Source organism: Peromyscus californicus, unplaced genomic scaffold (genome assembly GCF_007827085.1).
Source record: "Peromyscus californicus insignis strain IS unplaced genomic scaffold, ASM782708v3 Scaffold_8__1_contigs__length_139910024, whole genome shotgun sequence".
NCBI lineage: Eukaryota > Metazoa > Chordata > Mammalia > Rodentia > Cricetidae > Peromyscus > Peromyscus californicus.
Window position 1 is genome coordinate 106,015,359 of NW_026294606.1, and position 11,453 is coordinate 106,026,811.

At 54.1% G+C, this 11,453-nt stretch overlaps 1 protein-coding gene across 1 annotated transcript; it reads right to left on the reverse strand.

Annotated features, from left to right (window-relative positions):
- Window positions 1-273: 273 nt before the first annotated feature.
- On the reverse strand, window positions 274-8,520 carry Plekhg4 (pleckstrin homology and RhoGEF domain containing G4). Its single transcript, XM_052729281.1, has 21 exons — window positions 7,933-8,520; window positions 7,677-7,772; window positions 7,480-7,603; window positions 7,298-7,391; window positions 7,145-7,219; window positions 6,949-7,065; window positions 6,681-6,779; window positions 6,440-6,588; window positions 6,160-6,298; window positions 5,942-6,058; window positions 4,198-4,380; window positions 3,464-3,951; window positions 3,146-3,392; window positions 2,414-2,503; window positions 2,110-2,331; window positions 1,848-2,018; window positions 1,592-1,769; window positions 1,103-1,219; window positions 736-972; window positions 540-655; window positions 274-388 (listed from the first exon to the last, which is right to left on the reverse strand). The coding sequence occupies exons 1-21, from the start codon at window positions 8,405-8,407 to the stop codon at window positions 383-385; spliced, it is 3,540 nt and encodes a 1,179-aa protein (XP_052585241.1). The 5' UTR covers window positions 8,408-8,520; the 3' UTR covers window positions 274-382.
- Between the last annotated feature and the right edge of the window lie 2,933 nt (window positions 8,521-11,453).

Here is an 11,453-nt window from a genome sequence, read left to right on the forward strand (position 1 = left end):
GTGAGGAGCAGCTGCTGGGAACCCACTTGTGTCCCTCATGATACCAGCCTAGAGTTTGGAAATACTCAACTTCTGCCCATCCTATCCTTAACTTATAACTAGGGTGGTAGGGAGGGGATAGGAGAAGGATCCCAGGAGCTTGGGATCAAGGTGCTTATCTAGGCTTTGCAGCCAGATGCCCTTGGAAAGGCCCTAGGCCAGTCAGTTGGTGACTAATATAAACATCAGAAAGGATAATCAACAAGGCTATTCCTATTGGATATGAGGGGTGGGAACACAGTGGCCCAGGAGCCAGCCATTCACTGGTTATAGTAGATACAGAGGTGTGGTATTCCTTGGAGTTTCTGGCTGCTGTGTCTACTGTTCCATCTTCAAGCCGGACTCAAACCTATGGTACCAAGTCAAGCATGAATGCTTTGCTTTTCTGGTTCTGAGAGTGGAGATGGGGTCCTCTGGGGAATGGCTCTGACCCACCCATTTCCAGGCCCAGGGTAGGTTAGGGAGGGGCTGGTGGGTATAGGGCAAAAGATGGCACTCACATAGGACAAGTCCTCAAGGCCTCTGCCCAGGGTCTGCCCTGACACACAGCTGCTGTCAGAACTGCTAGAGCCACTGGCTGATGGGCACTGGGATGAGACCTCTGAGTCCTCAGGAGCTAGGGAAGAGGACTGGGTTGTCAGGAGGGGAGGCCCAGACCCAAGCCACGCCTCCTACCTCTGACAAGCCCACACATACTTAAAGAGGGCTGGCTGCCCAACTCTGCTTCTGCTTCCAGTGCTGCTTCCTCTGGGAAGTTGGGTGGATACAGGGAGCAGTGAACACCCAGAAGAGCTGGATCTCTGTACAGGTGCAGATTGAGAGACCCCAGAACAGAGCAAGAGGCACGGTCTCCAGGAAGGGAGCCCAAGGCACCCAGATAGGGGTTGTCAGAGTCAAATGGGGCCACAGCAATGGAGGCCCTAGAGCGAACATCTGTGTAAGAAAGAGGGGCAGATCAGAGCCCAGTCTGGCCTGAGATAGCCAGGGAGGCACACACCAGGAGTGATAAAAGGCCATATTGCTTCCTCACTCCTCACTCCCACCCCTGTAGGATGTCCACTACCTCGTCTCTTTAGGACATAGTTGATATTACGGTCATTGATAGCTTCCTCACTGGGGGCAATGTCCCAGAAGGCCTTGTTCCCCACACCCATGGATGCCATCTCAGCCATGCGCATTTCTGAATAGAGAATAAAGCATAAGTGAGGCCCCCCTAAGCTGTATTTAATATATATCCATATCCCAGAAATTAACCATCCTATACCATGGTCCTTTCTGATGCCAGACTCTCTGCTCCCAACCACCCCTCAGAAAGTTATCATAATGTCCCTTTTAGAGCATAAGACCTCTGATACTCAGAGAAAACTTTGTTCTTTCCCCTGCACTATCTGCTGCTGCTGCAACCTCTCCCTCTTCCCAAGCCGTTCCAAGTCCCTAGACATCCCAGTCTCTTGCAGGAAACACTCTAGGGGCCTTACTCTCTTCCAAAGAGTGTGTCCCTGCTTAGGCTCCTGGGAGGACATATACTCTTTGGGATTGTACAAGGACTCACCCTTGTTGTGGATAGCCTGCCTCCAGAGCAGGCGGGAGATATCAGCTGTCCAGGCTTGTTTGGTGGCCACATTGGAGGCCTGCAGTACAAACAGGTCCCTGGCCTTGCGACGACGGAACCAGATCTCAAAGCGCAGTTTGCTTTCCCCACAGCATTCAGTGAGGCCAAGGTCTGCCATCTACATGGCCAGGGGAAAGGAGTTTGGTGAGGAACAGATGGGGGACTGGAGGCAGAGGTCAGGGTCATGTGGACTTACTTTGAAGGAACGCTTGTAGGTAAATATGTCAACACCTGCAGGCCCACGCCGAGGCTTGCTGAAGAGCAGCAGCTCCTCAAAGAGGAAAACACGGCGACAGGACGTGTGGCGCCCAGCCCGCACTGTGAACTCATCCTGTCGTACCAACTGCCCCTGTTCCTTGAGGTTAACCTGAAAAGTTGAAGCCCAGGAGATGTCCAGCCACTCCCACTCCCCTCTTCTACATCCCAGGTGCTTCCCCACATGGCCTGGGATGACTTACATCACAGCCCTGGATGGCATCCATGGCTAGCAGGTCATTGCCATGTCTCAGCTGGAAGTGCACAAGACTCTGGGCTGCCTGAAGAGCACCCAGCTCTTGTGCTGGGCCCCCACAGGCCCTTGCCAGCTCCTGCAGTAGTAAGGCATATTTGCTCATGCGCTGGATTGGCTTTAGTAGGTAGGAAGCCAAATCCAGGTGATCTCCCAGTGCTTGCTGCTTCTCCTGCCACATAAGTGGGAGATCACAAAATGGTTTTGGGGTATGCCCCCCATCCCCTGCTGCTCCTATAGTTGCAGGCTCCTACCTTGAAGAAGGTGTGACCATAGCTGCTCATCAAGGCATCAGAACGAGGTTTATTCTTGCTGTAGAGTGCATACATCCCAAACTGCACCCTCTACAAGGACACACAGCTCAGCCCATGTACCAGAGGGCTAGTTCCCAAAAGATATTCCCCGCCACTTTCTTAGCTTAGGAGAACAAAGGTGCCAGTAAGTGGCTCCAGGGCAAGGAGCTTCTCCCTACTCTTGCGATCCCACTCTGAATGAGTATAATCTAACAGGAATCAATGCTATGCAGGAGCTGTCCAGGCTCCACAGACAGCCTCCACATTCAGCTCTGCCCCTCCCAAGGTCTGATACCATCACTTCAGTGTTCACTATAAACTCAGGCAAGCTCATGATGTCCACTAGGCCTCTTTTCTGGGGGTGGAACTCACTCTCTGCTCCTCCTCTGGCCTCTACTCAAACATCCTCTCCTTTAAACTGGGAACCCTGCCCAAATGTAATTCATAGGCAATTTTCCTGCTTATTCCTATCCTAAGTATAACCTAGAATGATCTTTATTTGTACATCTCTCCTACTGAACTGAACACACCCTAAGAAGCAGAGATTTTTGTGGGTCTCACTCAGAGCTGTACCCTGGTAACAGTTTGCTTTCCCTCACAGTACTCAGTGAGATGTAGCACTCTCTGCACAGATCCTGGCACTAAGTATGTGTCCAGAAGCACTATAGGGCTCATGTGACCTGTGGAACTTACATGGCGCAGGAAAGCATAAGCCACTCGAGGTGGGTGCTGGGTACAAGCCTCTAGCTCACGCAGGAAGAAATGATAGTGGAAATCCCGAAGCTTTTCAAGGTTGCCAAAGAGGTGGGCACGCTGGCCACGGAGGCCCTGGGGCACATCAGGTCGATCTAGCTCAGGGAAGTAGTTCTGCATGGTGTAGTCAAGGGCCCGGACATACTCACGCTCTGTGGCCACCATCTCTGCCAATACTAGCTGCAGCCTATGAGGTAGGTGGAGTCAGGACCCAAGACCCTTCACTGACTCCCCACCTACCCTGCCCTCTGCCTATACCTGTTGGGGTTCCTGAAGTCAGAGCTGCCTGATAGAGGCACAGAAGGGGATGACGTGGGCCAGACACCTTCACCAGCCTCGGGCCTGTGGGAGTCAGTAACAACTGCTGCATAGTGGCCATGATGGGCATGCCCCAGATTCCGATCAAAGCTGTAGGCCTTCCTCAGTGGAGGAACGGTGGGTACAGCAGGAGCCCGCCTGACACACAACGAAGCTGTGCTGTTTGTTGATGGTGGCTTCAGTGCAGCCTCAAGCTTCTGATCCAGAGCCAGCCAGGTGTCCTGGCACTGGGCCCAGGCCCATCGACATTCCTGGCGGATGCCTTCTGAGCCTAGGCCTGTGGCAAGAGCCCACATTTTCCGGAAGTGGGCAGGGGGCAAGTCAGGATGTCTGGTCCAGTGCACCTGCAGCCGCTGCAGCACAACCCCTGGGTGCTCCTGCTCCAGCTCTGTCAGTACCCGCTGCCCCTCCTCAGTCCATGTTGTGGCCTGCAATACCAAGGCCACAGAGACATGAAAGCAGGACCCCAGCAAGCCTGCAGTGACTTCTGCTGTGCTCCCTGTCCCACCCCCTGGCTGGCTCAGGAAGGTTGGTCCCAGGCTACAGTCTAGAAGCTGAATTTTGGGTAAGACTGAGAGCAAGAGAGGAGAACAAGCAAGCCAAACAGGATGCACTCAGACTCCGGTGGAGCCCGGGCAGCCTCCACAAAGCCAGAGATAGGACCCCTCAGCCACCTGCTTGAAGAACTGAAACAGCTTCTCAGCATCTGCCAACCGCTGGCGCCGCTGGGCCAAAGCTCTGGAAAATTCTGTCAGCTGGGATCTCAGGGTCAGAAAGCGCTTTCCAGGGGGCCCCAGTTCAGCAGCTTCCCAGCCAACCAGTGGCTGCAGTAACTTCTCTCCTTGCTTGACCTGTTCCTGGAGAGACAGATAGGCTCAGCTGGGGATCCAGCCCAGAGTTAGATCCTTCCTCTGGCATCTACACATCACCTCCCTCACACAGACTTCTACCCACTCCAGTCCCCCTCTCTGCTCTCTCTCAGGCCTTGTGAATCTGCACCTCAGCAGTACTCAGCCCTCTCTCTCCTGGGCTCGACTCTATCGTTCTTCCTACTCTCCCTCACCTGGATCCTGAGGACAATGCTCTGGAGGCCTTCCAAACAATCTCATGTGACCAAACCCCCCAAAACACCCATACCTATAACCAACAGATAACCTTCTCTATAAGGCCAAAACCCAAAGTCCTTCCTCATTCCCTGACAGACATTCCAAAATCACAGCTAAGACTGGACACATGAAGGCCTTCCACCAAATGTCCCGATCCCCTGGGTCCTCTCACCTCTCGGATGGCTGTATTATCAAGTCCTACAGACTTTCCAAGTCCATCTTTACTGCCATTCTACTCAGACCAAATATTACAGTTGGCCCTCCATATTGTTAGGTTCCATATGTGTGGGTTTTACATTCATGGATTTAAGTAACTTTGTACTAGTATTTGAGAGAAAATTGTACCTGTATGAACATATTAAGACTCTATCATTACTCTCCAAATGTACAATCTAGCAACTATTTATATAGCATCCACACTCTGCTATGCTAATCGAGAAATTATTAAAAAGTATGAAAGGATATCTATTGGCTACCTGCAAATGCTACGGCCTTTTATGTCAGGGACATGAGCATCCACACATTTGGGTATCCAAGGTACATCCTGGAACCAACCCCCCACAGACACCCAGAGACAAATGATTGTCCCACAGTGACTACTAGTTACCTTGAAACTGGATTTCCTACATCCATTTTCCCAGAAACAAAAGTCATCTTCCTAGAATATGGATCTGATTATAGAATTTTTTTTTTTTTTTGGTTTTTTGAGACAGGGTTTCTCTGTGTAGCCCTAGCTGTCCTGGAACTCACTCTGTAGACCAGGCTGGCCTTCAACTCACGGAGATCCTCCTGCCTCTGCCTCCCAGTGCTGGAATTAAAGGTGTGTGCCCATTGCCCAGCTGATTATAGAATTTGTTAAGCTTTTTCCTGGTATCAGTCTTCCAAATGATTCACTTCACCCCACTCTCCTCCTGCCACAAGGCTTTTTTTTTTTTTTTTTTTTTTTTTTTGGAGATAGTGTTTCTCTATGTAGTCCTGGTACAGCAATCCTCCTGCCTCTGCTTCCTGAGTGCTGGGACTAAAGGCATGCATCACTACACCTGGCTGTCTGCCACAGGACTTTTGAACATACTATTTCCTAGCCTTGATTGTCTCTCTATCCCTAACTCTTTTTTGCCCGATTGATCCCAAATTATTCTTCCATGCTGCTTCTCTCCAGAGTTCTTATCATCATTTGCAAATACATATGACTATGAACCTTTGATTACAACTGATCTCTGCTGAACGGTAACCTCCAAGAGACAAAGGCTTGTTTGCCCTCACTCATGCCACAATCCTAGTCCCTGCAGAATGAACAAGTAACCAAACCTACCTGGGCAGCTTTGTCTAGCTCTTGAAAGGGGCCTTGGGCCTGGAGCAACATGTCCAGCGAGGGCTCCCCTGGTTCCTCCAGTCCTGGCCAGCCCACCTCCTGCAGCCACACTTCAATCTGCATGGACACAAGCAGGGGAAAGCAAAGACAGCTGCTACAGTGGGAGCGATAGCTAACACCAAGGGCAGGACGCACTCTGGATAAGTAGTTCCCCCCACCTGATGCAGCCCGCCCTCCTGGGCTTCCAGTGTTTGGAGGAGCTCTAGGGCCTGTATTCGCTGGTTGCTCTGCAGAGTTAGCTGATGCAGCAGTCCATCCACTTGACCATACAGCTCATCAGCCTTGTCTACTGCAGACCTGTGAAAAGCATAGTCTCCTCTCTCCATTCTACTGTGCTGGGACTCGGGTCCAGCATGTGCTGAGCGGGCCAGTTGAGTACTTGACACAAACACAGGCCTCTGAGCTGGGGTAGGAGCTGGTAGCTGGGCTGCTATCTACCTGTGATCGGGGCTCAGGGTCACCTCTGGCATCCCCTGCTTCAGCCATGCCAGTTCCAGGCTTCCCTGGTTTTGCAACCATGACAGCTGTGGTGACTCCAGCACCTGCCGCATGAGGGACTGTGCCTGCTGTAGCAGCTGGCCAGTGTCCTGTAATTGGGAGCGACAGGCGTGGGTGGACATGGGAGAGAAGGAAGTCAAGGGAACGTTCAAGGAGACTGGGGGGTGGGGGCGACACTCACTCCAGACTCCACTGGCTGCTGCATGGCCCGCATACTGTCAATGACCCCCTGGAGCAGGGCACAAGTCTCCTGGCAATTCTGCTGCAGGGTCTCTAGACGCTGTGAGCAGACAAAAGCATGACCAGCGTACAGCAATACTCCCAGCCTGCGGGATTCCCAGACCACGGCGGCCAGTTTCTTCTTGTTCAAGCTGACCCAGGAAAGGCTTCCCCACAGGTCCAGGTTACCTGGATAACCATAACCTTCCACCCCCACCTGGTGCACTGACCATCTGGAAATCCAGCCAGGCTTGGTGGCTGTAAGGCAGGCATCCTCCTAGTGAAGTAGGCAACCCCACGTCAGGAATGTGGGCCAGCAGGCTCTGGTGAGAGGGCAGCTGATTGAACTGCAGAAGAAGGAGGTAGGATGCAGGAATATGTGGACAGAGATTCCCCACCTCCGTCCTAGCCAACCTGGCTTGGTACCTGAAGCCCTGTAGGCATTTCCTCTGGCATCTTGCCAACTAGCAGCACTTGTTGCACAGATCCTGGGGCTGCTTGCTGCAAAGAATCAAAGTTCAGCCCTACCCCTGGACTACACAGAACACGAGTGGGAGGGAGTCATAATCCTCTACTCACTTGTAGCTGGCTGAGGCCCCGGAGGAGAGAAGAGCTCGGGGAACAGATTCGGGCATCAACTAGTATGGTCAGTCCCAGGGCCTGCACTTCGGACCTGAACAGTGAGTTTCCTTTTAATACCCAAGTCACAGATCAGAGCACCTCATGGTTCAGGCTGAGCCCTGCAACTTTCTCCCTCAAACCTGAGGATGCCTCGCAGGTAGAACAAGAGACTCAGAAGTTCATGGCTATTGCATTTGGGATGAAGCCAAGCTGGGCTGTGGGCACACAGAAGCAGCACTGCTCGGCCTTCTGCATCACGTGTCCCTGTGGAGAGGAGAAAATGAATCCTGGCAATCAGGCCACCCTTTCTCCACCTCATCTAAGTCCTTCTAGCTACCTGGTAGGGCAGCCATGCCACTGGCCAGTAGCTCCCAGGTGAGGTCTCGGGCCAGGAGGCAGTCAGCAGGCTTAGGGAGGCTGGATCCACTGGGGTCTTGAGAAGAGAAACGGCTTGGGTCTGAATCGGGCCGATTTCCCAGGGCCCTCCTCCATGGACTAGGGCTTCAGTCTGAGTAGGGTCAAAGACCTCCCAAATCTCAATGCCCACCTCCAGACAGCCCCATTCCCTTCCCAGAATTCCCAGTCTCCCTTACCTGCCTCCAGTAGCTTTGGTGACATCTCTGATAAAGGGCTAAAGCCAGCGGGCAATTCTTTGCCTGGACCTGGGTCCCCTACCAAGCCTCCCCCTTGATAGTCATGCTCATCCTGTGTCAGGCTGAGGTGAGAGGACATAGGATACAAGAGGTGTTCCACTCCGGAGAAGGCTGGCTCCTCTGACTGGACTGGGGGGCCTCCTAATATGCTCCCCTGGCAGTCCCCTGACCCATCTGCAGCCCTTTGTTCTGGACGTGATTTAGGCTCTTTGGACAAGGAACCTCCTCCCTGTAGTCCTCTGCCTTGGGTTGCCCCTACTGCTGGTCTTGAAGGTCTGGGGTCCATAGCCTGTATCTGGTGAGCAGGTTCCTCCTTCTGGGTGTTCCTGAAACTGCACACAGCAAACCTCCTCCCGTCCGCGGCAAGGCCCTGGGAGTCTGGGGACGCATGCCCACCCTCAAGAGGCCCTTCCATCACTCTCTGGTACGAGTGGGCCGCTCTGGACAAGTGGGTGTGGGGTTGGGCCCTGGTGTGGAAGGAGACTTCAGTGCATCCAGGAACTGGTTTGAAAATGGTGGGGCAAGACTCCCAGGGCAGGCAAACCGGGAGCACGAGGCAGAAGGGCGTGCTCGGCTGGGCCCCAGGTCCCAGGAAGCGTTACCTCTATAGTAGTCCAGCCTGGTGAGGGAAGACACAAGAGTCTCTTCTGGGCCCAAGGCCGGGTCGTGCTCCCATGAGCCTCGACCGGGTGGCCCTATCTTGGGGCACACGCTCGCTCCAGCCCGCCCAGCCAGGCCTAGCCGCCTTGTACCAGCGCTTCCGGCCCCGGGAGGGTCAGCTGCACGCTCACAGCCCAGGGACGCACTGTGGGGAACTGTGAAGCCTGGGAGACCACGCCGCCCTCGAACAAGCGAAGAACGGACGCACCACAGCCTCGACGACAGGTACCGCGAGGCCGCCCGGCCTCCGAGGGCGCCACCTTCTGGCGGCTGGAGGGGACCGTAAGGCCGCTGGGGACGCGGCGCCCTCTAGGGACTGGAGGACCGAATCACAGCTCAGCCGGATCGTTCCGGAGGCAGGCGCTCAGACCTCGGGAGGGTGGAGAAGAGCACCGACCGCGCCTCCTCCCGACCCCACGGCGGGTGGGTGGGTGGGGGCTCCTACTCTCAGCGCCTCGGGGACTTGGCGCACCCTCCCTCGATGCTGCACTGAGCGGATCGCGGCAGCGCCCATAGGCCATTCCACTGTGCCCACTGCCTGACCTGCCCAGAGCCGAAACTGTCTGAAAAGATGCTAGATCGAAAGCAGGCTCACAGCAAAGGATGCCCTTGTGGGAGGAGGGCAAGGCTCCTCACCGGTCCCTTGCCGGGGCATGGGAATACTTGCCCAGCTCCCCTTTGCAAGATGAGGACCACTCAGTGCTCGCGGCCCCCAAATCTGGCTCAAAGAAGATGCGTGGAGCCAGGTTTAGGGGAGGCCCCTAGAGAGACTCCCTAAACCCAGGCAGCTGCTTGTGTGGTGTCTTCATGGAGAGTGGGAAGGACCTCTCCACTGCAGCCTGCCATCTCCCCTTCAGCTACTCAGGCCCACCCACCACAAAAGAGGCTGGATGGGCTGTGGGATGTAATTCTGTGGTAGAGCCCTAGCCTGGCTTGTATGAGCCCCCAGGTCCAATTAACAAAGACAAACAAAGTTCGGGAAATAAATTGTGTGATCCCATGACTGGATGGTGCCGCTGGTTGAACCGGAATGTGGAGGGGGTAGTGGTGCGTCTGGGTGGGACCTGACCACCCAGGCCTGCCAACATCTGTGAGGCCCAACCCCTCCACCTCCTGAATTCCCTGAATTCTCTTTCCCTACCCACAGAAAAGTGGGGCAAAGGAAGCTGGGGCCAAGGAAGCTGGGGCCCTGGAGCCAGAGACCAGCGGGGACCTGGTTCCATCACTCACCAGTTGGGGGTCCTCCACGGACTCTCTTCTCTTTGCTCATTTTCGTCTCCTGTGAAGTAAGAAAGTCATTTTTTTCTCCTGGGGCTGTCAGATAGACCAGAGAATACCTGGTGTGTCAGATGTCTGTGTTTGTGCCAGCCGTCTCGTTTCACCCTTAGCTAGGGGATCTTGAACCGATGAAAGACACCCAGGTAGCTTGGAGATCCCTCCTTGCTCTCAGCTCTGAGGTCTGAAGTCCTTCTGGAGTAAGTGGGCCTGGCCTAACACTCTTGAATTTGTAGGGAGATTGTAAGAAGGTTGGCTATGTGACCAGAAAAAGGCCCCTAGCCTCACACCATGGCTTTGGTCCTTGGGAGAAGAGGACACTGGACACAATGCCTTCCCTGGCTCTAAGACAGGCGCTTCCTTCATGGCTCTCTAGGAATCAGCTGCAGCCACGGTAGAAACACCAGCAGTTCCCCTGTCCATCTCAGACTCTAAGATGGGTTCTGGAGAAGAGCGAAAGGGCAGGGCTGGCCTCGGAGTTGTCTTGCTCTAGCCCCAGCCCCCAGCCATGTCTTGAGTCCCTCCTTCCTCCAGCTTCAGGGAGCATTGGGTCCAGTCTTGGCTTCTGTCCTTGGTTCTTGTCCCAGGCCATCCCCACTGAGTCACTGGCTCCCCTCTCTCCCTCCCTCTTGCCTCTGAGGCTCACCCCACCAGCCAGGCCCCCAGGAGCTGTAAGGAGTAGACAGAGCTTCTGGAAGGTACATACCCCCTCCCAGTGACAGAAGCAAATAGGAGGGAGCCATCAGGCCCCAGGCCCTAGCTGACCCGGGCCCACTGAGCACCACAGGCAGTTAGGGAGGGCTCACATGCTGAGATAGAGGCAGGACGAGGCTGTGGCTTTCCCATTCCACACAGAATGTGCCCTGTAAGCAGACTGTATGTTGTCCACTTTTCTACTTCTAGCTCTGCACTTCAGGCCTGGCACAGAATAAATGTTTAGGGGTATCTAAGACTAGTCACACTGCCTCTACCCTCCTGAGCTCTCCATCTGTGGGTCACATGGAAACCAGAGTTAGAGAAAGTCACTGATAGAGACAGAGACAGACAGAAGGGGCAGAAAGCTGTACGACATACAACTCTGGGATGGTAAAGGCACAAACAGAAACAGGGACAGACACTGGCCTAGCGGGGGACACTGGGGGACTAGGCCTGGAGCCAACCTGGGGTGGCTGACCACAGCAGGCTTTGAGGGCTGAGCTTGCAAGTCTGAACAGTGACTCATGGAGGCCATCTCTGGCTCTGCTGGCTGCTGAATCTACTCACAGAAGCCTTTTCCACTGAGATTGTAAAACGTGGACAGGGCCCTCCCCTGCTCCTTTGCTAGCCCTCTCCTGCCCCTTTTCTTGACACATGATCAATGAGAGAAAGGAAGGAAGGAAGGAAGGAAGGAAGGAAGGAAGGAAGGAAGGAAGGAAGGAAGGAAGGAAGGAAGGAAGAAAGGAAAAGGAAAGGGAAGGAAAGGAAAATAAAAAAGAAAAGGAAAGGAAAGAAAAGAAGGAAAACCTCTGGGCTCTTTGTTAGGCTTG